The sequence below is a fragment of the Staurois parvus genome, unplaced genomic scaffold (genome assembly GCF_062004578.1).
Source record: "Staurois parvus isolate SC_StPar_1 unplaced genomic scaffold, SC_StPar_1.0 ptg000077l, whole genome shotgun sequence".
Taxonomy (NCBI): Eukaryota; Metazoa; Chordata; class Amphibia; order Anura; family Ranidae; genus Staurois; species Staurois parvus.
This window is the reverse complement of record NW_028317873.1, coordinates 5,160,957-5,187,191: the sequence shown is the minus strand read 5'-3', so window position 1 is coordinate 5,187,191 and position 26,235 is coordinate 5,160,957. Positions and strand designations below refer to the sequence as shown.

The 26,235-nt window shown below is 41.9% G+C and overlaps 1 protein-coding gene across 1 annotated transcript in view; it reads left to right on the top strand.

Moving 5' to 3' along the window:
- TNS3 (tensin 3) overlaps nt 1-26,235 on the top strand; it is a 325,962-nt gene that overhangs the window by 189,542 nt on the left and 110,185 nt on the right. Inside the window, exon 12 of the mRNA XM_089669481.1 lies at nt 22,125-23,309. Within this exon, the coding sequence (XP_089525607.1) occupies nt 22,125-23,309 (1,185 nt within the window). The remainder of the gene's footprint in view (nt 1-22,124; nt 23,310-26,235) is intronic.

The following is a 26,235-nucleotide window of genomic DNA, read 5'->3' as shown; positions in this document are numbered from 1 at the left end:
AGTGTTGTGAATGGCCTTATAGGTCAGGGTGAGCAATTTGAATTTAATGCGTTGGGCAATGGGGAGCCAGTGGAGGGAGAGGCAGAGGGGGGTGGCAGAGGTGGAGCGGCTGGTGAGGTGGATGAGTCTGGCCGCTGAGTTCAGGATGGTCCGAAGCGGGGAGAGCCTGCACTGGGGTAGGCCGGCGAGGAGGGAGTTGCAGTAGTCAAGGCGTGAGATAATCAGGGAGTGTACGAGTAGTTTAGTGGTGTCTGGGGTAAGGAAGGAGCGTATCTTGGCAATGTTCCGGAGGTGGAGCCTGCATGTGTTTGTAAGTGATTTGATATGAGGTTGAAAGGAAAGGTTTGAGTCCAGAATGATGCCAAGGACCTTGGCTTGCTGGGCGGGATTGATGGTGGTGTTGTTGGTAGTGATGGAAAGGATGGGGGGGGGCGCGGGCTGGGGGGAAGACGAGAAGCTCGGTTTTGGAGAGGTTGAGCTTGAGGAAATGGAGCGACATCCAGTCAGAGATGTCGTTTAGGAGGTGAGTGATGCGGGCGGAGAATGTGGGGGTGAGGTGAGGGGTGGATAGGTAGATTTGAGTATCATCAGCGTAGAGGTGGTAATTGAAGCCGTGGGAGTGTATGAGTTTGCCAAGGGAGGAGGTGTAGATGGAGAAGAGAAGGGGCCCAAGGACAGAGCCCTGGGGGACCCCAACAGAGAGGGGGAGGGAAGAGGAGGTGGCATCGTTGTAGGAAACGCTGAAGGAGCGTTGGGATAGATAGGACGAGAACCAAGAGAGAGCGGTGTCTCTGATGCCAAGGGAGAGTAGTTTATTAAGGAGGAGGGGGTGGTCGACTGTGTCAAAGGCCGCGGAGAGGTCTAGGAGGAGGAGGACAGAGTAGTCGCCTTTGGCTTTGGCGGTTAGTAGATCGTTGGTGATTTTGAGGAGGGCAGTTTCGGTGGAGTGTAGGGGACGGAAGCCGGACTGTAGTGGGTCAAGGAGGTTGCTGTCAGTTAGGTGGGCGCTTAGGCGATCGAAGACCAAGCGCTAAAGGAGCTTGGAAGTGAGTGGCAGCAGGGAAATTGGTCTGAGGTTGTTGAGGTCAGTGGGGTCCAGGGAGGGCTTTTTGAGTATGGGGGTGATGTGCGCATGTTTTAGGGGGGAGGGGAAGACGCCAGTAGAGAGGGAGAGATTGAAGATGTGGGTAAGGGAGCGGATATTTAGCACGAATGTCCTTCCTGAAGAATGTGCTGCGCAATTTCTCTCTGCTTATTGTATTCCAAGGAAGGTTTTTAACTGGTGACAGGGAGAATTGTCTTCATACATTAGGCTTTCAATATGGGAAAGGACCATACTATGGATATCCATCTATTTAAAAGATGGAAAATGAAATCGGTTCTGAAATCACCAGATTACTAACAAAGCAAACTGCAGTGCACTGGTCCATTACGGCAATGGCTGAATGAAAAAAATCAAGTACTACAGGACATGCTTGTATGCTTTTTAAACCTTTAAAATGTATGCATTAATGTGTATGGGCCCTCATACTGTCTGGCCTTGTTTGTGATTTCTCTGGGTAGATATACGAGCACATCAGTTGAAAGACAAAATAAAACCAGACAAAATAAAATGCAGGCATGCATCCACAGTCTCCCGCTAAAATAAAACAAGTGAACAAATAAATATTCAATGATGCTGCAGATCATCACATATTTCCCACCTGTACATCATGTCCGTATGCTTGCAGTGAATGGAATACTATATGTACTGAGTTTACCCACTTGACCTCCAGAGTATTTTCCCACTTTAATGACCAGGCCTCTTTTTGCTACTCGGCGCCGCACTAATTCAACTGATAATTGCACGGTCATGCAATGCTGCACCCAAACGAAATTTACGTCCTTTTTTTCACACAAATAGAGCTTTCTTTCGGTGGTATTTGATCACCTGTGCGCTTTTTATTTTTCACGCTATAAACAAAAAAAGGCCCAAACTTTTGAAGAAAAACGATATTTTTTACTTTCAGCTATAAAAAATATATAGTAAACTCAAAGTTGGTTATAAATTTAGGCCAAAATGTATTCTGCTTCATGTTATTGGTAAAAAAAAATCCCAATAAGTGTATATTGATTGCTTTGTGTGAAGTTATAGCGTCTACAAACTATGGTATAGATACTGCAATTTACGCCATTTTTTTGCTATACAGCGCTAGTTTAACGGACAATTGCGCGGTCATGCAAAACGGTACATAAATGAAATTTACATCCTTTTTTTCCCCCACAAATTGAGCTTTCTTTCGGTGGTATTTGATCGCCTGTGCGGTTTTTATTTTTTGCGCTATAAAAAAAAAAGGCTGACAATTTTGAGGAAAAAAAACAATGTTTTGGACTTTTTGCTATAAAACATGTCCAGTAGAAAAAAAATTTAAAATCAAATTTAGTCATAAATTTCTGCCAAAATGCATTCTGCAACATGTCTTTGCTAAAAAAAAAAAAACAATACGTGTAAATTAATTGGTTTACGTGAAAGTTATAGCGTTTACAAATGGCGGGAGAGATACTGGGATTTTTAGGTTTTTTTTATACTAATAATGGTGGCGATCAGCGACTTATGGCGGGACTGCGGCGGACATTCTGACACTGAGGGGGGTACTGACTTGGGGTCACTGACATCCCCAGTGACACCAATACAGTGATCAGTGCAAAAAAAAAAAACACTGACACTGTACTAATGGCACTGGGGAGGAAGGGGTTAAGTTTATTATTCAGGGAAAGGGTTAACTGTGTGAGGGGAGTGTTTTACTAGGGGGCGGGGGTGTGTACTGCAGGGAACACCGCTGAGCGGGAGAAACTCTTCTGTCCCGATCAGCGTGTCCTGGAGCTGTCAGGGAACTGACAGAAAGCACAGCTACTGCAGCTGTGCTCTCTGTCAGCGATTGCCGCCGATCGCCGGGACATAGCCGGTAACGACCGGCTCTGACCTGGCGACTGACATCCGCGGCTGTGATCGGCGGAACAGGTAGGGTGGCGGAGCGCCTCTCGTGCGCCCCCTACCTGTTTTCAAAACACACGTTTCAAAACGTGCTTTTGCCCAGCCGTGCCGCCCTGCCACCGTATTTCTACAGTGGCTGGGCGGCATGTGGTTAAAGCTGTCTTTATGTTTTGTACAGTTATCCTTTAACACCAGCATCCCAAATACTCCTTGTACATCTTCACTGTGCATCCCACTTAGAGCCACGTACTGGGCCGGTGCTAGACTATTTTGCGCCTTAAGCAAGACCAACTACTTGCGCCCACCCCCTCCCCCCAAAAAAAATTGAATAAATACATTTTTTTAAAAACCGTAGAAAATATGAAATCAACAAGCCATGAAACTGCTAAATTTCTTTTAATTAGCAAAAATAAGTGCTATAAGATGCCCCCAGCACCAATATTAAAGACAAAATCACTGTCACAGACAGACTGTATCTGTGGCTGGCAGTGGCAGGGTGACAGTTGCAGTGAGTGGAGGATGATGGCAGGAATTCCCCAGGCAATGGAGGGAGATAAAACGCTGTAACAGCAGGCAGCCCAGTCCACAAACACACAGAGAACACCTGAACTGAGCGATCCCACACAGTGACATATCCAACACAACACACCACCACCAACACTGACACAGATCAGCAGGCACTAGAAGAGCAGGCTGTGGGATTGTGATGATGTCATCACTCACTGACACATTGCACATGTGATGGATGGCCAGCTGTCCAGGTCACACTCACACAGACACGAGACATCAGAGTCAGACATTACCTTCCTCCGCATGTGTATCTGCGACTCCGCTGTTGAATGGAAGAGAAGGTCTGGAACTCCACAGTGATCAGCAGATGCCAGCCGGTAAGTAACGGACTGCATCTGAGAGGAACACTGGAAGGAGCTGCAACTCAGCTGCTGCACTGGCCCCAGACTCCAGGCATCTTCCTCTGTCGTTTCTTTCTCATTTCTATCGCTCCTCCTCTCAGCTGGAGGATCATTCATGACGTGGTGGCGTTACAGAGAGAACGACAACCAGTGCTGCGCTCAGGTGCCCCTAGGTGGCAGTGCATCCTAGACGGCCGCCTAACATGCCTAGTGGAAGCATCGGCCCTGGCCATGTAGCCTCTTCATGAAAAGTGACCTGGCTAGTCTGGGTATGTGCAGTAGAGACCCAATAATTTCAATAGAAATGCTGTCACCATTGGGGAAAAGTAGAGCTATTCATTGTGTGCATGTCATCTCCTAGGCATATCATTCTGTGTACTAGCAAAAGGTAAATATATGTGTGCTTACAATAGCACAGTTGAGTGCTCTGTTTTATACTTTTATTTTGTTTTCAATAACAGTTCATGTTAAGGACAATGCTAAGATACATCTGCAATTAGGCCTGATTCACATCTATGCATCTGAGATTCCTGCACCTGCAACCACCCGCAGTGAAAATACGCAAGGCTGCCATTCCACCCCACATTTGCAGGTGCAGGAACCACAGGGAAATTACATGGTCAAAAGGACCATGGGATTTCCCTGCAGGCCACTTTTGAAAAAGGTGGATGCATTGGCTGCTGTGCCCTAGTAAACGGTACACGCGGCCCGCACACCCACAAAGATGTGAACCAGGTCTTAAAGCAGACCTTCCATGAAAATAGAAAGTCTGCTTTACTGACTACCCCACCCTAAATACAAATGGCCTGAAAAAATGTTTTTAAAAAAATGTTTAAAAATGTAAAAAATACTTACTTTGCCCTTGGTTTCCAACACTTCCAGGAAGCACATTGAAGTTGCCTTTCCCCCCCTTCCCATCCTATTACATAGCTCACTTCTCTATTTCTTATCTTTCTCACCTTTCTTTTGGATACATTTTTGTGGTGTTTTCCAACCAATTTTACAGTTTATCCATTTAAAAAAAAAAAGTAGTGTTTGTGTAAAAAAAAAAAAAGAGGTAATAAAGTGTCATAGGAGTAACCAAGGAAGTTTGTATAAAACAGGCTTTCCAACATGCATATCCAGCTCAACAGTACATACGAATATTCTGTCCTGGCAGAATAACAATTCTGGGAACTTCCAGTCCCAGCAATAAAGGGTAAGGGTGGCAGGCCTAGAGGGTAGCTAAAGAAAAGGAAGAGGAAATTAGGGAGAGAGGATAGATGGGGAGAAAATGGAAGGGAAAAGTTAGACGTGGGGAGGAAAAGGGAAGTTCATGATGGTTGGACCAAGACCGCTCAGATATGTGATCCAAGGATCTCAGATTGCATAGAATTTGGTCAGACCGTTTTTTATTAGCCATATTCTTAAGTCATACAAAAGTTGATACAAGATTTAAGTTCCTTCTAAAGAACAGTTTGCTTTTTCCTGTACCTGTCAATCATCTGCTTTGCAACGGTAAAGACGTGGGTGAGTAAACTAAATTCTTTTTTGGTGCAGTCAACCGTTTTTTTGTTCATAAGGGCTTATACTGAATTCTTCTGAATGGATGTGATTGAAAGGGCGCAAACTGACAGATAAGTGCCTTCGGCACTGCAAGTCCTAAGACAGTGGGAAGAACAGCCAGGGACTGCATCCAAGAGTCAGGGACAAGGTACCAACGCATGAGAAATTTATAATTGATTTGCCTAGCTATGACTTCATTTTGCAGTATTAAAGAGGCAGTAAACAATATCCTTATTTCCAAAATAATCCATTCACATCCACTACTTAATGGTCCTGTAATCTATTTTTCATTACATTTTTTTCTGCCTTTTGTACTGTCCTCTATTAGCTCCTGAACCTCTCCTTTTCCTCTCACTTCCATTTGTTTATAACAAGCAGAGCACATTAGTGGCAGCCATGTGTACTGCTCTATGCACACTACAAATCCCATAGGGAGTGAGTAAGATCAGAGTTTAGCGTTTAAGCCAGATCTCTTGCCAGTCTTCTTGGAAAACAAGGCAGTTGATTTAGCTGCTTAGGGACAACTAGAGGTTATCAGTGTATAAATGGAGATCTTGCCCTCTTATCTTAATTGCAGGTTTGAATGAATATTTTGTTACCAGACAGCATGGAAGAGGTTACACCCATGAAAGCTTATCTGGAAAAATTAAAGTATATGTTAGTAAAAATAAAGAAAAAAAGTGTATGTAGTACATGTCTGTAGTACATGCACACTTTACATGTCTTATGCCTTTGACCACTTGACCTCTGGAAAGTTTTACCCCAGGGCATGGTTTTGCTATTTATCACTGCGCTACTTTAACCACTTCAAGTCCGGACACTTTAACCCCCTTCCAGCCCAGGCCAATTTTCAGCTTTTAGCACTATTACACTTTGAGTGACAATTACTCAGTCATGCAACACTGTACCTACATGTAAATGTTATCCTTCTTTTGAGACACATAGAGCTTTCTTTTGGTGGTATATGTATCACCACTGGGTTATTAATTTTTTGCTATATAAATGAAAAAACACTGAACATTTTGACATTTTTCCGGAAATCAGAACAAAGTAAAAAAAAAAGAGTTATTTTATGAAGTCATGCAGTATTTTAGTAGTGACAGTCATGTGTTAATGTTTCAGCTGTCAGAGGGGTTCCCCACTGACAGCTGAATGTAAAAGAATTGCCGGCAATTAAAAAAATTATTCAAAAAATGGCGTGGGGTCCCCCCTCCCATCCATACCAGGCCCTTCGGGTCTGGTATGGATTTTGAGGGGAACTGCCACACCAAAATTAAAAAAAAATGGCGTGGATGTCCCCCCCCCCAAAATCCATACCAGACCCTTATCCGAGCATGCAGCCTGGCAGGTCAGGAAAGGGGGGGCGAGCGCCCCCTCCCACCCTGCCCCCTGAACCATACCAGCCCACATGCCCTCAATATATCCAAAACTAGAAAAAAAAGTTTTTTGCTTGACTTACACTTTAGATTTAATTAAAAAAACATATAACAGGGCGTTCACCTATCCAGTAACACGAGCAAACAATACATAAAAGTAAATATGGAAATACTAATGAAAAACAACATCCGTGAACAAGAGGATACATTATCTTTTTTTAGGGATAAATATTTTCCTATATAATGGGTCGCTAAAATTAGTCATTGGTGCATATAAATTATGCTCAAAGATATTCATTTAAAAAAGTGTCACTGCCAAAACTACTTGAAAAAAGCATGCAGTGATACAGATTTAGTTGTTATAAAACCTATCCAATAAAAAAAAATAAAACCAATTTTCATAAATGTATACATTTATGCCAAAATGTATTCTGCTACATGTTTTGGTACAAAAAGGAAAAAAAAACAATAAGTGTATGTTAATTGGTTTGTGTGAAAGTTATAGCGTCTACAAACTTTGGTACAGTATATATATTGGAATTTACACAGCGATAGACACTGTAAAAGTAATGGCGATGATCAACGACTTATAGTTGGTCTGTTATAGTGTGGCAAGCAATCTGGCGCTAACAGACACTGGATAGGTGGTACACTAACTGACACTGGCATCAATAGTGACACTACTACAATGATCAGATATAATACTGTACACTGTCACTGTACTAATGACACTGGGAAGGGATTAACATCAAGGGGCAATCAAAAAGTTAACAGATTGCTGCCGCTTTTACGCATCTAGGAATGCTGTTTACCTGCAACTACATATATTGTAAATTAGACTTTAGCTGATCAGCAGAGACTATGTAGAAAGTCTGCAGAAATGTAACAATTGTTTCATGCCTATTGGACATATAGCTGGAGGAGTAAAAACCGGCTCTGTTCTCTGATTTTTTTCCTTTTTTTTATATTTACAAGCTATAGTATATGAAGTAGTGTTGAAGATAATTGTAATTCAGTTAGGTAGTGCTTTACAAGCCTATTTAGGCTTCACAACTTATTTGGACCATATAATCATACGATTTTTGTATTCTTGTTAGGCAGCAGCCTGCCTTAATGTGCCTGCTAAAACAGCAATATGGAAATGGAAAACATTACTGCATATTTCTGAATGACTTGATTGTGCAAGGGACAGTAGAGGGGCTTGTGCATAATGGGATACAGCTGTAAACATCATATTACTGAATATAACATCCTGATTGTGTAAAATCTGTGTGTTTCTACTGAGGCTGGTCATGAGTCAAATTATAAAATGACTTGGGGATTAGAGCCTGTACCTAGTGATTTTGAAGCTTTCTTTTTTTCCATTTTATACGTTTTATAGGTTTGACAGGCATTATTGCACATGTACTAAGCTTTTAGCACTTGTTTTATGAGCTGGGCAAGGGGAGTAAAGCAATTTTGAAGGTAAATGCAGGCCCTCTGATTAGGGCCAAAAATGCTAAAAAAAAAATGAAAAAAAAAAAATATAAATATATACTTTTTTGAATGTAAGGCATAGGATGTCTGAACATACAAGTGTAAACAGGCACAATAGGATTCTGCATGTTGAGCATAGTAAGTAGTAGGGAAACAAGCTGAAAAGCACTCAAGTGTGAAAGAGGGGCTATATCAAGAAATAATATGTTGTATTTCTTGGAATTCATATTTAAAAATTTTATTGTTGTGTTTAGTTTAGAGGCCCTGTAACCTTTCAGGGCAAAATGCAAAGGGCAAAGAGTCTCTAAATCCCCACTTTCCAACTACCTTATGCTCAACTTCACAGCTTTCCTTTGCTGCTCACTTCTCTATTGATACCACTACAAAGTTCTTTATTTAAGCTCCTGTCATTTTACTGGCAATGTATAGATTAAGTTAATAATTGGGCCTCTAGGCCCAAGTAAGGTATCACGGGAAGAGGACACATGCTCCCCCGTATATGGAAGCCCTGTGTTTTTTGCAGCAACTGCACGAGTTGTATGGGGGAGCACTGAGAAGGTTAGTGAATAAGTGAGTCTGGGGGTTGGACTTAAAAAAAAAAAAAAAAAAAAATCCTATCACTTTTCCATGAATGGATAGCAATTACACCTGACAGAGGTTCTAACCCATTCCACTCTATATCCAAAACTAGAAAAAAAAGTTTTTTGCTTGATTTACACTTTAGATTTAATTAAATAAACATAAAACAGGGCGTTCACTTATCATCCAGTAACACGAGCAAACAATACATAAAAGTAAAAATGGCGTGGATGTCCCCCCCCCCCCAAAATCCATACCAGACCCTTATCCGAGCATGCAGCCTGGCAGGTCAGGAAAGGGGGGGGCGAGTGAGCGCCCCCTCCCCCCCTGCCCCCTGAACCATACCAAGCCACATGCCCTCAACATATCCAAAACTAGAAAAAAAAGTTTTTTGCTTGACTTACACTTTAGATTTAATTAAAAAAACATATAACAGGGCGTTCACCTATCCAGTAACATGAGCAAACAATACATAAAAGTAAATATGGAAATACTAATGAAAAACAACATACGTGAACAAGAGGATACATTATCTTTTTTTAGGGATAAATATTTTCCTATAAAATGAGTCATTGGTGCATATAAATTATGCTCAAAGATATTCATTTGAAAAAATTTCACTGCCAAAACTACTTGAAAAAAAACATGCAGTAATACAGATTGGAGCACTATTGTTGTATGTAAGCCAAGCTAACTGTAAAAGAAAAAAAAAATAAAATCCACAGTCAAATATGTGCTGTCAAACTAGGCTGTCACTGAGACTTTCCATTAAAAAAGTTGCAATGTGCCACAACACCATGGGGGCCATTAAGCTAAAAGTGGAGCGTGCATTCATTGTGTACTGTTGTGCTAGATATGATTGGCCACAGCTATCACATGGTATGGATGAACTGTGAATAGCCCTGTCTGTACCGTGTGATCACTGTAACCAATGACAGAAATCATCACAATAGTACACAATGAATATGACGTCCTCCCAGTCATGCGCCTCGCACTGCCCTAGGGGCCACACTGCAGCGCGATCTGTCACCCAGACACAGCAAATGACAGATATTTGTACCGGCTGGCCCCAGTACCATGTGATCGTTATGACTAATCACTACAATCACAGGACAGTTGTACACAATGAATGACTTTCATTCTAGCCATGCTCAACAAGAATCCTATAGTCCCTGTTTACCCTGTTATAACACTTTATGCTTTACATTCAAAAAAGTATACAGGCTTTTTTTTAAGCATTTTCAGACATTTTTGGCCCTAAACTCTTCAATGAGAGGGTCTGCATTTCCTTCAGAATTGCTCTACCCCCCCCTTGCCCAGCTCAGAAAACAAGTACCAGAAGCTTAATGTGCAAAAATGCATGCCAAATTTATAAACAAAAAGCCAGAAAAAAAAAGCTTCAAAATCACTAGGTACATGCTCTAATCCGTAAGTCATTTTATAATTTGACTCATGACCAGCCTCAGTAGAAACACACAAATTATACAGTCAGGCTGAATGGATGCCATTCATAAAAAGTGATTGCTTTTAACCGTGATCATTACTGTTATAAGCAATCATAGTGTAAAACTAAAACAAATCCAAAATCGCTTTCCCAGAGTAGTACAGTGTCACTATGGTAACACTGCACTGCCCTGGTCACAGTATGTAAAAAAAAAAAGTTTTAAAAAATTGAAAAAAATATATATTTTTTAATATTGTCACCAGTCAGTGTCCCTGATCACCACCACATGAATCATATTATGACACTGACAGTGTAAACAATTGTGAAAAAAAACTGATTTTATTTAATAGTGACAAAAAAAACTTCAAAACCTACCATGCCTTTTACAAAAAACCTTGGACTGTTTATTTTGCTGAATTTTGAGTGGTTATACCGGAATGAGGCCTGCAGCTACAGGCATCATCCTGGTATTGTTTATTTTAGCTGGCAGTCGGCTTACATGTAAAAGCAATCCTAGAAGCCAGTTAGCTGTTGTCTCATTTTTACAAGCAGCGGGAAGGGACATCCACCCCTCCCCCCACCGCCACTTTTCACAGTTTTATTGGGCTCTCCTTTCCCACAGGGGAATCCAAGAATGCAGCCAGCAGTTCTGCCAGCTGACCATAGAGCTGATCATAGACCAGAATGGCTCCAATCATCTCTATGGTCTAAGAGACTGGAAACTACGAACATTTCATCATTTCCGTTTCGCTGGACTTTAACAGAGCCATTTTTAAATTGGGAAAGAATCTGATCACACCGATCTTGGTGTGATCAGATGCTTTAAGGGCAGCGGAGATATCTAGAGTCTAATAGACCCCAGATATCTCAGAAAAGAGTACCTGTCACTGCCTGTTGCTATCACAGGGGATATTTACATTCCCTGTGATAACAATAAAAGTGATCCCAAAAAAAAAACAAAAACCCCCTTACCCTTCCCCTGCTCATGTGCAAAGGCGAACTCAAACGTTTGTCCTGTGTCAGTATGTAAACCGAGATTGCCCCATGCATGTGAGGTATCACAGCGAATGTCAGATAGAGGGCAGTAATTTATAGCACTACTGTGTAAATATAAATTGGTGACCTGTAAAGGCTTTTAAAGCGTTGCCTATCGATATTAATAATGTATGTGTCGCCATTGCACAGGCTTGCGCAATTTTAAAGCATGTCATGTTTGGTATCCATTTACTCGCCGTAATATGGTTTATAATTTACCAAACAATTGGGCAATATATTGTGTTTTTGTGCATCAAAATTCTAAAAATTTATTGTTCCCAAAAGATTTGCATTTGAAAAATCGCTGAGCAAATACTGTGTGATGTAAAAAAGGTCAACACCCACTTTTATATTCTCTAGGGCCTCTGCTTTAAAAAAAAATATATAATGTTTGGGGGTTCATAGTAATTTTCTAGCAAAAATAACTGTTTTTTTTCATGTGAGCAAAAAGTTTCAGAAAAGGCTTGGTCTTCAAGAGTGGGTAGTATGTGGTATAAGCTTCTAATTTTGGCAGTGAAATGCCAGGATAGTAGGAGCAACCCCTCCAAATGACTCCTCTTTTGGAAAATAGACACTGCAAGGTATTTGCTAAGAGGCATGGTAAGTATATTGCAGATCTCATTTGTTGCCACAAGTTTTTGGAAAATGAAGAAAGAAAACAAGAATGTACTTTTCTTTTCTTTTTTTTTTCTTTTTCAAAACCCTGTGACAAAAGTTATATCTGAAAAATACTCACCATGCCTCTTATCAAATTCCTTGGGATGTCTACTCTTCAAAAAGGGGTCATTTGGGGGGGGATGTTTATACTATCCTGGCATTTTAGGGCCTCTGAAACTGTGGTAGGTAGTGAGGAAGTGATATGAGGATATATGCCCTTTGAAAGCCTGGAAGTGGTCATTGGATTTTGTGGGTCTGTATGTAGCTAGGCTGCCAAAAAGTCTCTCACATGTGGTATCCCCATACTCCGGAGAAGTAGAAGAATGTGTTTTGGGGTGTTATTCCACATATACCCATGGCATGCATGAGCAATATTCAAGTGACAACTTTGTGCAAAAAAAAGTCATTTTCAAAAAAATTCTGGCAAAAAATAAAATGTTCCATGGACTCAAAATGCCTCTCTGAAAAATCCTTGAGCTGTCTACTTTCCAAAAAGGAGTCATTTGGGGGGGATGGAGTGTTGTACTGCCCTGGCATTTTAGCACCTCAAGAAATGTGATAGGCAGTCAGAAAGTAAAAGTGGTGTAAATTCCAATATATGCAGTGCAAAAGACTTGAGACTGGGGTGCAGGTTCACCTTCCAGCAGGACAACAACCATAAATATATAGCCAGAGCTACAATGGAATGGTTTTGACCAAAGCATATTCATGTGTTAGAATGACCCAGTCAAAGTCCAGACCTAAATCCAACTGTGAATCTGTGGTAAGACTTGAAAATTGCTGTTCACGGATGCTCTCCATCCAATCTGACAGAGCTTGAGCTATTTTGCAAAGAAGAATGGGCAAAAATTTAGCTCTCTAGATGTGCAGAGCTGGTAGAGACATACCCAAAAAGACTTGCAGCTGTAATTTCAGCAAAAGGTGGTTCTAAAAATGATTGAATGGACTGAATAAAAATGCACACCACACTTTTCAGATATTTATCTGTAAAAAAATTTGAAAACCATTTATCATTTTCCTTCCACTTCACAATTTTATGTGCTGCTTTGTGTTGGTCTATCACATAAAATCCCAATAAAATACATTTATGTTTTTGGTTGTAACATGACCAAATGTGGAAAATTTCCACGGATATGAATACTTTTTTCAAGGCACTGTATACCATAGTTTGTAGACGCTACAACTTTCCCACAAAAAATCCCAATACATGTATAATAATTAATATATATGCACTGGGATTTTTTTGTTACCAAAGACATGTAGCAGAATACATTAGACCTAATGTATGACTAACTTTGAATTTATTGGATATTTTTTAAAACCAAAAGTGAAAAATATAAAACAATTTTCAAACTTTTCAGTCTTTTTTTGTTTATAGCGCAAAAAGTAAAAACCGCAGAGGTGAACAAATACCATCAAAAGAAAACTATTTGTGTCAAAAAAGAACTTAAATTTTGTTTTGGTACAGCGTTGCACGACTGCGTAATTACCAGATGAAATACTGCAGTGCCGAACAACAAAAAATGGCCTGGTCATAAAGGGGGTTAAATCTTCCAGAGGGCAAGTGGTTAATTACATGTAGAATTTGCTCAATTCAGTATGTGAGGAGGACAAGAAGATATTGAAAATAACAATGCTACTAATGCAGCCAAGCACTTTATTGAATGCCATGGTGGTGATGTTACTAGAGTACAAATTCAAGAATTAGAAGGGGTTAAAATCCCAAAGAGAAGGGGTGATGTTTTTTGGCTGCTGTGCAAAACTGAGGTATTTTGGATCTTTAGTTAGGAGGACTGGGGGTCTTAATTTAGAATGAGATGTTCCTCCCTTTTTGCAAACAGCCAAATCATGAAGAGAACCCTTTATATAATGTGTTTATTTATGTTTGGGGCTACATTTCTGCAAATGGAATTGGAGATCAGTGGTGTCCTCAATGCTGAGAAATGCAGGCAGATAGTTCTCAGCCCCAAATTTGTTCTGCAGCAGGACAACCCCAAACATACAGCCAGTGTCCTTAGGAACTATCTTAAGTGTAAAGAAGAACAAGGAGCCCTGGAAGTGATGGCTTGGCCCTCACAGAGCCCTGATCTCAACATCATAGAGTCTGTCTGGGATTACATGAAGAGACAGAAATTGCCTACATCCACAGAAGATCCGTGGTTGGTTCTCCAAGCTGTTTGGAACAATCTACCTGCTAGGTTGAAAATCCCAATAGATCAGCAGTTTTTGAAATACTCAGACCAGCCCGTCCTGCACCAACAACCATGTCACATTGAAAGGTCACTTAAATCCCATTTCTTCCCCCATTCTGATGCTTGGTTTGGACTTTAGCAAGTCATCTTCACCACATATAGGTGCCTGAATGCATTGTGATTGGCTGATTAGCAATTTGTGTTACAAAGCAATTGAACCTAATAAAGTGGACGGTGTGTGTGTGTGTATATATATATATATGTTACTCATTCTTGTATTTTCTAGGCTTAAAGTAGAACTATAGGCAAATTTTGTTTTGTTTTTTCATTTTCGATAGAGTAAGGAAGGGTTATAACCCCTGTCAGGTTTTTTTTCACCATCTTTCTCCCATTACAAAGATTTATCTTCACTTCCTGTCCCAAAGCCAAACAGGAAGTGAAAGGAAATCCCTGCAAATTTAGGGAATTCCTTGAGGGCCCCAGGTCATCCGAACTAGTTTCCCCATTTCAGAGGTCAATCCAAAATTTGGAATTTTCTTTTACTTTCAATGATAATGATGAACAGGACAAATAGAGAGGGTGAATCTCCTTAACCGGGCCACAGACAGCAGTAAAAATCGACAAGCTTTCTAATCCCTCTCCACTCTATCCAAAACTGAAAAAAAAAGTTTTGCCTTTAGTTATACTTTAACCACTTTCCGTCAGGCTGTTGTATGTAAACGGCCAGACGGTGGCAGTGCAGGGGCAGGTGGCTGTTTATAAACGGCCTCCCCGCCCCCTGCTTGTGTGCGCTCCCTGAGAGCGTGCAGCACCGCGATCCAGTGCCCGCTGTGTCCTCTGACACAGTGGAACACCGATCGTCGGACGGGACCTCTGTGCGAGGTCCTCTGTGTGATCATGTGATCACTGATTGGCCAAAATGTAAAAACATTTTTTTTTTAATTTATAATTTTTAGTTATAAACTAATTTGGGTTATTTTCTTTTTACTAAAAAGATAACTGAATACATTTTGGCCAAGATTTATGATGAAATAATATGAAATATTTGCGCCATAGTCGCTCCAGCGCACGACTGCGTTGTTTGAGATTTTTGGTATGGTCAGTCTGCCAGGGTTGTAGCGGTCGGGGTCTAATGCTTAGTGTAGTTGGGAGTGCTAGCGAGTCTAGAGCGCCTGATAGCGAGTTGTTATAAACAGTAGTGGTCAGGGCAGGACAGGGGAAGGATACGGTCGTAAAGTTGGTCAGCTGCAGAGTGGAAAGGGGCAGGGTTCAAGTTGCAGAGGTTTCTGCTAGTGGTAGTTTGACGTTTGGAGGGATAGGTGTTTGAGGACGAGGAGACGGAGGCGGTAATGAGATTGTGATCGGAGAGAGGAAAGGGGGTGTTTGTGAGGTCATGGGGATTGCAAAGATGAGAGAAAACAAGGTCCAGGGTGTTCCCGTCAGAGTGTGTGGTGGACTGTATACACTGTGTGAGTGCAAAAGAAGAGGTTAAGTGGAGGAGTTGGGATGTAGCCGGCTTATTGATGTTGATAGGGATATTGAGAGGGAAGTTGAAATACCTGTAACCACTGGGCCTCACAACTAACTGGTGCCGGAGTTCTCATTTATGGCATAGGACAAGCAGAAGTACAATTAGCAGGTCCGCCACTGGTGCTCTGTGCTTTTCACAGATGTGAGCAGGTTCACCCTAAGCACATGTGACAGACTTGAAAGGGTCTGGAGAAGCCATGGAGAATGTTATGATGCTTGTAACATCGTTCAGCATGACTGTTTTGGTGGTGGGTCAGTGATGGTCTCGGGAGGCATATCCATGGAGGGACGCACAGACCTCTACAGGCTAGACAATAGAACCCTGACTGCCATTAGTTATTGGGATGAAATCATTAGACCCATTGTCAGACCCTATGCTGGTGCAGTGGGTCATGGGTTCCTCCTGGTACATGACAATGCCCGGCCTCATGTGGGGAGAGTATGCAGGCAGTTCCTGGAGGATTAAGGAATTGATAACATTGAATGGCCCCCATGCTCTCCTGACCTAAATCCAATAGAATACCTCTGGGATATCATGTTTCGGTCCATCCGATGCCGCCAGGTTGCACTTCAGACTGTCCAGGAGCTCAGTGATGCCCTGGTTTAGATCTGGAAGGAAATACCCCAGGACAACATCTGTTATCTCATTAAGAGCATGCCCTAACGTTGTCAGACTGCATACAATTCCATGGGGGCCATAGAAACTACTGAGTACCATTTTGAGTTGCAATGAAATTTCAGCAAAATGGACTTACCCTGCTGCATCATTTTTTCACTTTGATTTTCAGGGTATCTTTGAATTCAGTCCTCTGTAGGTTGATAATTTAATTTCCATCAAACAATGGGGCATCATTACGTTCTGAACACATTACCCAGTCCATATCAGTATAGATATCCAGCATGATATTTTTCCCCATTGAGATCTGATGTGTTTTCAAAATGTTCCTTTAATTTTTTTGAGCAGTGTGTGTGTATGTGTGTGTGTGTGTGTGTGTATATATATATATATATATATATATATGTATATATATATATACACACACACACACACAAGGGGTGTTCAAAAAGTTTATGCACTTTTATACATATAGTGGTAAGCCACGTAAAATGACAAGAGGGGGGTCAGTGCATGCTGAAGCACACAGTGCGCAGGAGTTGCCAACTGTCTGCAGAGTCAATAGCTAAAGACCTCCAAACTTTGTGTGGCCTTCATATTAGCACAACAGCAGTGCGTAGAGAGCTTCATGGAATGGGTTTCCATAGCCAAGCAGCTGCATCCAAGCCTTATATCATCAAGTGCAATGCAAAGCGTAGGATGCAGTGGTGTAAAGCATGCCACCACTGGACTCTAGAGGTGTGTTCTCTGGAGAGATGAATCACGCTTCTCTGGCAATCCAATAGACATGTCTGGGTTTGGCATTTGCCAGGAGAATGGTACTTGTCTGACTGCATTGTGCCAAGTGTAAAGTTTGGTGGAGGGGGGAATATGGTTTAGGGTTGTTTTTCAGGGGTTGGGCTTGGACCTTTAGTTCCAGTGAAGGGAACTCTTAATTCGTCAGAATACCAAGATATTTTGGACAATTTCATGCTCCCGACTTTGTGGGAACAGTTTGGGGATGGCATGCACAGAGTCCTGACCTCAACCCGACAGAACACCTTTGGGATGAATTAGAACAGAGACTGCAAGCCAAGCCTTCTCGTCCGACATCAGTGCCCGACCTCACAAATGCACTTCTGGAAGAATGGTCAAACATTGTGGACGGCCTTCCCTGGAGAGTCAAAGCTGTTATAACTGCAAAGGGTGGGCCAACTCACTATTGAACACTACGGACTAAGACTGGGATTTCATTACATTTTACGTGTGTGTAAAGGCAGGTGTCATAGTTTTGGAAATATAGTGTATATTTAAAAAAAAAAAAAAGTACAGAAACTTTTTGAAGAACCCTGATATATGGCCCCAGATGATATGGCACCATCCAGGATGGGGTGTGTCTGTTATCCAGTTGGTTGCTCATATCAGATACATTGGCTCCCTTGCAATTAGGTTGTGTAGCAGTAAGCAAGAATATTTTAGCTCACACCTGATTAACCACTTAAGGACCAGGCCTTTTCTGGCACCTTTTGTTTACATGTAACAATCTTTTTTTTTTTTTTTTGCTAGAAAATTTCTTAGAACCCTCAAACATATATTTTAAAGCAGAGGCTCTAGAGAATAAATTGGTGGGTTTTGCAATTTTGTATATCACATGGTACTTGTGCAGTGGTTTTTCAAGTGCAATTTTGTGGGAAACAACACACTGCAGTGTCCATTTCAAATTACCGTATGTTTTGCTCCATAAGACGCAACTAGGTTTTAGAGGAGGAAAACAAGAAAAAAAATATTCTGAACCAATGGACTGCAGACATAGTACAGAAAATGACCAGAGACTGCAGATACAGTACAGGAAATGACCAGAGACTGCGGGCATAGTACAGGAGATGACCAGAGACTGCGGACACAGTACAGGAGATGACCAGAGACTGCGGACACAGTACAGGAGATGACCAGAGACTGCGGACACAGTACAGGAGATGACCAGAGACTGCGGACACAGTACAGGAGATGACCAGAGACTGCGGACACAGTCCAGGAGATGACCAGAGACTGCGGGCACAGTACAGGAGATGACCAGAGACTGCAGACACAGTACAGGAGATGACCAGAGACTGCGGACACAGTACAGGAGATGACCAGAGACTGCGGGCACAGTACAGGAGATGACCAGAGACTGCGGACACAGTACAGGAGATGACCAGAGACTGCGGGCACAGTACAGGAGATGACCAGAGACTGCGGACACAGTACAGGAGATGACCAGAGACTGCGGACACAGTACAGGAGATGACCAGAGACTGCGGACATACTACAGGAGATGAGCAGAGACTGTGGACACAGTACAGGAGATGACCAGAGACTGTGCACATAGTACAGGAAATGACCAGAGACTGCGGACCTTTGGGGAGCCGAGGGGGGTGAGTGGGTACTCAAATTTGACAGATACCCGCTCCCACCTCTGTGGAGTTGTCCTTCCCCCTCCCTCCCCGTAGTCTTCTGGGACACGTGACAGGTCCCAGAAGACTACAGGGCCATTCACAAAGCGCAGCGCTTCTCATGCCTGCGTAGTGGGTACCTGGCCGTGAAGCCGCAAGCTGTCACAGCCAGGTGCGCACACTAAAGATGTCGGCGCCGGGGAGAGAAGACGGTGAGGACACCGCTGGACCGAGGAACAGGTAGCACCCCTGGAGGTCTGCAGGTTCTGCTGCACAGAAAAGCCGAGCGGCCTGCCTGGTATTCTAACATGGCAGCGGCGATGACAGGGGGAATACCGGACCAGCCACTCCATATTTGGGGGGAAAAAAAGTGCGTCTTATGGAGCGATAAATACGGTACCCCTGCAAAGGTGGACCTTTGATACTTTTTGCTCTACAGGTAAATTAAAGTGGGCGAACAGCCCTAAAACGAGATCTGGTGTGCAGACTGGCTGCTTTCAGCCTCGTTCAAACCACGGTGCAGAGAAACTGATGGAAACTGACATGCAAATTTCACTTGCAGAGACATCATCAGTTTTCATACGCACTTTAATGAGTTTTATACATGTTGCAAATTCCTGCTCAGAAAAAATCTGCACAAGATACTAGTGTTGTGGTGTGAACAGGGCACATAGAGAACAATTGATTTTGTTGTGCCCCTGCAGAACGCATGCAGGAAAAACTGATGTCTCTGCACCATTGTGTGAATGGGCTCTCAAGCTCTCTGTTATAATACTAATCTCTACAATATATTGCATGTATACATCACATTCTACGTTTTCTGACTTTCATTTTCTGGAATATATTTCCACCTCATTTTATATGTAGTTTGTGTATAGCTAATAGGTTGTGTATGTGTAACAGCATGTGGGGAAAAATATTTTCAATTTAACAATTTAGAAGTCATCGTTTTTATATAATTGTTGACTTAGTTTTCCATTACAGAAAAGTTGCATAAATTAGTATATTTAAACAGAATTGTAAGACTGGTTGTTTTACTTACTTTTTATTTTGGGTTTAGTAAGAGCTGAACTTTTTTTACATTTGCTCTGTAAAAGTACACCGTATTGATGCCTTTCCCATGTGTGGCTGCTCCTGCGTTCTGGAAAGCTTTTTATTCCTCCTCTACAGTACTGCAATTGCCAAACACCCAGTGCTAAAACCTACAGTTCCAGCTTTAGTACAGCTCTGATAGTGAGTCACTCACTCTCCACCTTGTCCATTCAAAAACATAGCTTGGATTCCTTTTACTGAACACAAGGCATTCTGTGAATGGAGATGAGGAAGATGTAGGTCTCAATCTCCCCTCATCTAATCCCAAAACACCTTACATTATGTGACAAGAAGAATACAAGATTTTTTAAATGAATTAATAAGGTAGAGAGCGAGTGACCCACTATCAGAGCTGTACTAAAACCAGAACTGTAAGTTTCACTTAATTCCTGAGTTCTTAAATCTTGTGTTAGGATTACAAGAGGGACTCCCCCTTAAGAACACCTTATGCCAGGTATTTTCCACTTACATTCTCGTGTAGCAGGAATGCAGGTTCAGACTTAAATGCAGGTTAAGTCTTTATTACAAACTTGAAGTAAGAAGGTAGGACAGGAGGAGCTGAAATTATTATTATACAGGATTTATGGCGCCAACAGTTTGCTCAGCACTTTACATTATGGAGGGAGACAGTACAGTAACAATACAGTTCAATACAAGAGGGATTAGAGGGCCCTGCTCCATGGAACTTACAATCTAGGAGATAACCAAAACACTCAGAGATTTCTACTCAGCTAGCAGTCTCTGACTGGATGTCAGCATACAGGAACCTTACACAAGTTCCTCTGAAGTATAGCCATAAAATGGGAGATTTGAGTCTTCTCCTTTCCAGCCTGGCAGGCTCCCTTAGACCCATATGGTCTTCAGGCACACAGCCTGCTTACACAGAGGGGCGATACCCTTTGGGCCCCAGCTCCAGCCAAGGGGCCTCTATCCAGGCATACAGCCAACTTTCAGGGGACCTCTCCCAACAGAGCCTCTCTTTGTGGAAGGAGCAGACTGACAAAAGCCAGAGCATTGCATTCCTGTTTTGTCAAAGCTAGGCCCAACCCACTGATGATAAACTCACCAGCGATTGTCCAGCTAACAAAACAGGACTGTCTGTACTCACCCCCAACACAGGACAGCATTTCAGCAGAGCCTGATAAATGATGCAACACAAACTATACCTAAATGCAATTCTCTGCAAGAATGCTAACTTATGTAAAACGGTGGGGATGGGGGGCGGGGGTCTTTTAGGGAAACACATGTGTGATAACCACAAGCTATCCCCGCTTCAGTCTATCCTGAATACTGCGGCCAGACTCATCCACCTTACTACCCGCTCCGTATCCGCCAACGCCCTCTGCCAATCCCTCCACTGGCTTCCGATTGTCCAAAAATAAAATTCAAAATGCTAACATTGACGTACAAAGCTGTTCATAATACTGCCCCAAACTACATCACCGATCTGGTATCCAAATACCACCCAAAACGTACTCTCCGCTCCTCACAAGACCTCCTACTCTCTAGCTCCCTGGTCTCCTCCCATGCCCGTCTCGAGGACTTCTCCAGGGCTTCCCCCATCCTCTGGAACTCCCTACCCCAATCCATCAGACTATCGCCTACTCTCCTCTCATTTAGGTGCACCCTGAAAACCTACCTCTTCAGGGAAGCCTACCCGCCCTCAGCTAATTGCCGATCTCCTCCACTCTTCCTACCACTCCATCCCCCACAGCTATTTCCAACTGTACCACCCTCCTAGATTGTAAGCTCCAAGGAGCAGGGCCCTCAAACCCCTCGTCTATTGAATTGTATTGTTACTGTACTGTTCCATGTACTGTCTCCCATTATAATGTACAGCGCTGAGCAGACTGTTGGCGCTATGCAAGTCCAGTATAATAATAATAATAATGTGTGTTGTGAGAATTCTCTATCTTCTCAGCCCTGGCTTCACCAAAGATGTCCAACAAGACCAATCACTCTTTCCTCTGGAATATCGGGGGTGTCTCAAAATAATCTATTGATGGTTTTACTGTAGTTTTCATATTTTACTTCATATACTGTCAATTTCAAACATCGTTACTTATTTTTTTCTTTTATTTGAAAAAAAATGTACTGGCCCAAATAAAGTGAAATAAATTTGAATCCAACTTGTATAGCGATATAGAGTTCTGTGTATACAGACAAAAGATCTAGGAATTTTTTTTTGTTTTTTTTGTTTTTTTTAGATATCGGTGGTTAGGATGTCTGTTTCATGTGGCTCTCTACAAATATTTAAATGTTTTTACTTTTGTTCTTTCACAGTGCCTCACAGCCAAAGCCTTACTGATGGAAGTATCTATGCCAGACTAGGAAAGAAAACACTACCAGATGGATCTCTTTCTGCAGTGTCTCATCATGGGGTTCCATTGAAGAGCAACCTTGATAACCTTGACCCCCATTTGTCTGGCAGCGATTCTGGCCATTCTACAGATTCCATTAGAACAAAAACTGTGCAAAATATTACATCCCAAATCAAGCGAGATCTGAGTTCAAAAGAAAAGGCTGAACTTGATCAGTTATTAGGTGGTTTTGGAGTGTATACACCTTCATGCTCACAAGAGGATATGACTGATGTGCAAAACAAGTATAGCAGAACGAACAATGCTGTCCCAATCCACATTCACAGAAATGGAAACATGAAGCTTAGCGAAAGAGAAACTGATATTTTAGATGACGAAATGCCAAATCATGATTTGCATAGTGTTGACAGCATAGGCACTTTGTCATCCTCTGAAGGGCAACAGTCTAACAACCTTTTATCCTTGCATTTGAGCAGCCATAAAAGTAGTCAAAATTCATTGCTTTCTGACAGTTGTTACAGTAACACTGCAGATGAACGTAACTATAACATCACACCTGACCTGGGAATTAACATTGATCAAATGTATGAAAGGCCATATAATATCAGAGAACCTAAGCAAACTCAACAAACAGCATCTCAGGTACCTCCTGATATACAAAGCAACTATTCTACTCAAACTTGGGTGCATCAACAAATGATCAGCTCTCATCAATACTGTTATGCCCCTGGTAATGAAAGTCGTTTTGGTATATCTCACACATTAGATTCATCTTCCAATATGCCCAAAACATCAATACCTCCTCCTATATGTAATACTAGATTTGGCAACAGAGATCTTGTGCAGATGAGCACCTCAAAGTCTACACAAGATGATGGACCTGGAACTTTCCATAATTTACTATTGGCACCAAAATCATCAGATTGGATAGAAGAAAAGAATGAAGACATGCCTTCCTCTCCAACACTGGATATTGACCAGTCAATTGATCAACTTAATAAGTTAATCCTAGAGTTGGATCCAACTTTTGAGCTAGCACCAGTTCAAATGGTTTCTAATACTGCAGGTGTAAGCAAACTTGCTTCCAGTTATAGTCTCCTTTCTTCACCTTTAGATGCAGAGAAGAAAAGAAAATTCTTTCAAGGAGGTAAGAACTGTATTTCATATTTTCATTTTACTAAAAATATATGAAAAACAAGAATGATGTTATAAATTCAACATTAATAAGCTGTGTTCATGAAAAAAAATAATTTGTGTCCAGTCTGCCAAGGTCGGTTTTGTGATTTCTTCATCATTTCAATGACCATATATTTTTGGATGCCTGTTCCAGTATATTATAGCGCGGGTCTATTTACTCATATATGTACTATTGAAGATTGAATAGATTTATTGTACCTAACCGTGTACCTTGGCATCTGTGTACTGGAAGAACCCAATAAAAGAAAAGAAAAAAAACAAGCATTATATCACTGCAATATATGCACGTTTCCCAATGGTTTTCTCTGCTTAAAAAATACTGCGCCTACAGAAAAATAATTATTGGCCCTGCCATAACTCCAGTGAGCTTGTAACTTTCTGTAATAAGTTGACAATGCTGTGTCTGCTGCACCTATTATCTAAGCAGTGCTGCCATCCCTGTGTGAGGTCTCCTCAGCTTGACTGCAGAACACCTCCCAATGAACCATTTACAGTATGTGATAGCAGGAGAATAAACAGTGAGGGGCTACAGAGATTGAGAGGTATTGGCAGCTATCGACAAAAAGTTAGGAGTTCACTGCGTTTCTGCCAGGATCAAAAGGTATTTTTCTGTACTTGTAGTGTTTTTTAAAACAAAACATGGGGAAATGTGCACTGCAGAGGTGTGTATTTTTATGCCAAATATACTTTTCAAAAGTTGGGACCTGTAGCAATGGAAGCAGTTGAAATGTTTCTTCGCAGATTAACAGCAGAAAAATTTACTTCTTAGAACATAACAGAACAAGTGATTTTATCTGCAGAGAAGTAAGAAATTAAAAGAGGGCTGTATCTGTCCATAGGCCCAAGTTTGGCTCCCTCTGAGGACAGAAGATCTGCAAGACAAATAAGAACTTGATTACAAAAAACATGTATGAAATATTTTATTGTTTAATTTCATTAAGGCAGCTGTTCCCAAGCTGTGGTATGCCTATCCTAAGGGGTGCACACCAGTACACTGCTGGAGTCTCACTCCTTCTACCCGAACACTTTCTACTCACGCCAACGGAAGGGAAAATGCAGGGATATGGCTGAGGGATTTACAATGATAAGCAAACAATCTGCTCCACCACCAAGGCTAAAGACCTGTTGTGAAAACATTCGCTGGAAGTGCCTGGCAGATCAGTCACTTAGACACAATGCAGTGGAATGACTCTGATGTGTTATCATGACTGTGGTTTTGTTTTTGTTTGGTTTTGTTGAGGTCCTTATCAGTGATAGGTGACTCCTACTTTACTCCTAGTTATCAGGAAACACATTGTTGCCTTTATGGTAATGTATAGGGGACCAGTTATGTAGCACTCTACTCTCCATCCGTGGACCCACAGCAGTACAGTGATCATGACCTATTGTTTAAAACCCTCCTACTTTTACAGTAAGTACAGTTGGGTTAAACCACAATTTGGTGTCCCTCCCTATTGAGGGGTGGAATTTATGAAAATGACCTACCAGACAATATACAAGTGAGAAAAAAAGGTTTTGAACCGTTGCATTAGGAGAACAAAGAAGATAACATTATTCAGAGAACGCTAGATATACAGGTGAAACTCAAAAAATTTGAATATCGTGCAAAAGTTAATTTATTTCCGTAATGCAACTTAAAAGGTGAAACGGAGATAGACTCATTACATGCAAAGCAAGATAGTTCAAGCTGTGATTTGTCATCATTGTGATGATTATGGCTTACAGCTCATGAAAACCCCAAATCCACAATCTCAGAATATTACATGCAATCAATAAAACAAGGATTGTACATAGAACAATATTGGACCTCTGAAAAGTATAAGCATGCATTACTTCGTTTGGGCCCCTTTTGCAGCTATTACTGCCTCAGTGTGGCGTGGCATGGAAGCTATCAGCCTGTGGCACTGCTGAGGTGTTATGGAAGACCAGGATGCTTCAATAGCAGCCTTCAGCTCTTCTGCATTGTTCGGTCTCATGTCTCTCATCTTTCTCTTGGCAATGCCCCATAGATTCTCTATGGGGTTCAGGTCAGGCGAGTTTGCTGGCCAATCAAGCACAGTCATCCCACGGTCATTGAACCAGGTTTTGGTGCTTTTGGCAGTGTGGGCAGGTGACAAGTCCTGCTGGAAAATGAAGTCAGCATCCCCATAAAGCTTGTCTGCGGAACGAAGCATGAAGTGCTCCAAAATCTCCTGGTAGACGGCTGCATTGACACAGTGGACCAACACCAGCAGATGACATGGCTCCCCAAATCAACACAGACTGTGGAAACTTCACACTGGACTTCAAGCATCTTGCAGTGTGTGCCTCTCCATTCTTCCTCCATACTTGGGGTCCTTGTGCCTCTCCATTCTTCCTCCATACTCTGGGTCCTTGGTTTCCAAATGAGATGCAAAAGTTGCTGTCATCAGAAAAGAGGACTTTGGACCACTGAGCAAAAGACCAGGTCTGTTTTTCTTTAGCCCAGGTAAGACGCTTCTGACGTTGTTTGTTGTTCAGGAGCGGATTGACAAGAGGAATACAACATTTGAAGCCCATGTCCAGGATCCGTCTGTGTGTGGTGGCTCTTGATGCACTGACTCCAGCCTCAGTCCACTCCTTGTGAAAGTCCCCAACACTTTTGAATGGCCTTTTCCTGACAATCCTCTCCAGGCTGCGGTCATCCCTGCTGCTTGTGCACCTTTTTCTTCCACACTTTTCTCTTCCACATAACTTTCTATTAATGTGCTTTGATACAGCACTTTGGGAACATCCAACTTCTTTTGCAATTACCTTTTGAGGCTTTCCCTCGTTATGGAGGGTGTCAATGATGGTTTTCTGCACAACTGTCAGGTCAGCAGTCTTTCCCATGATTGTGATTCCTACTGAACCAGACT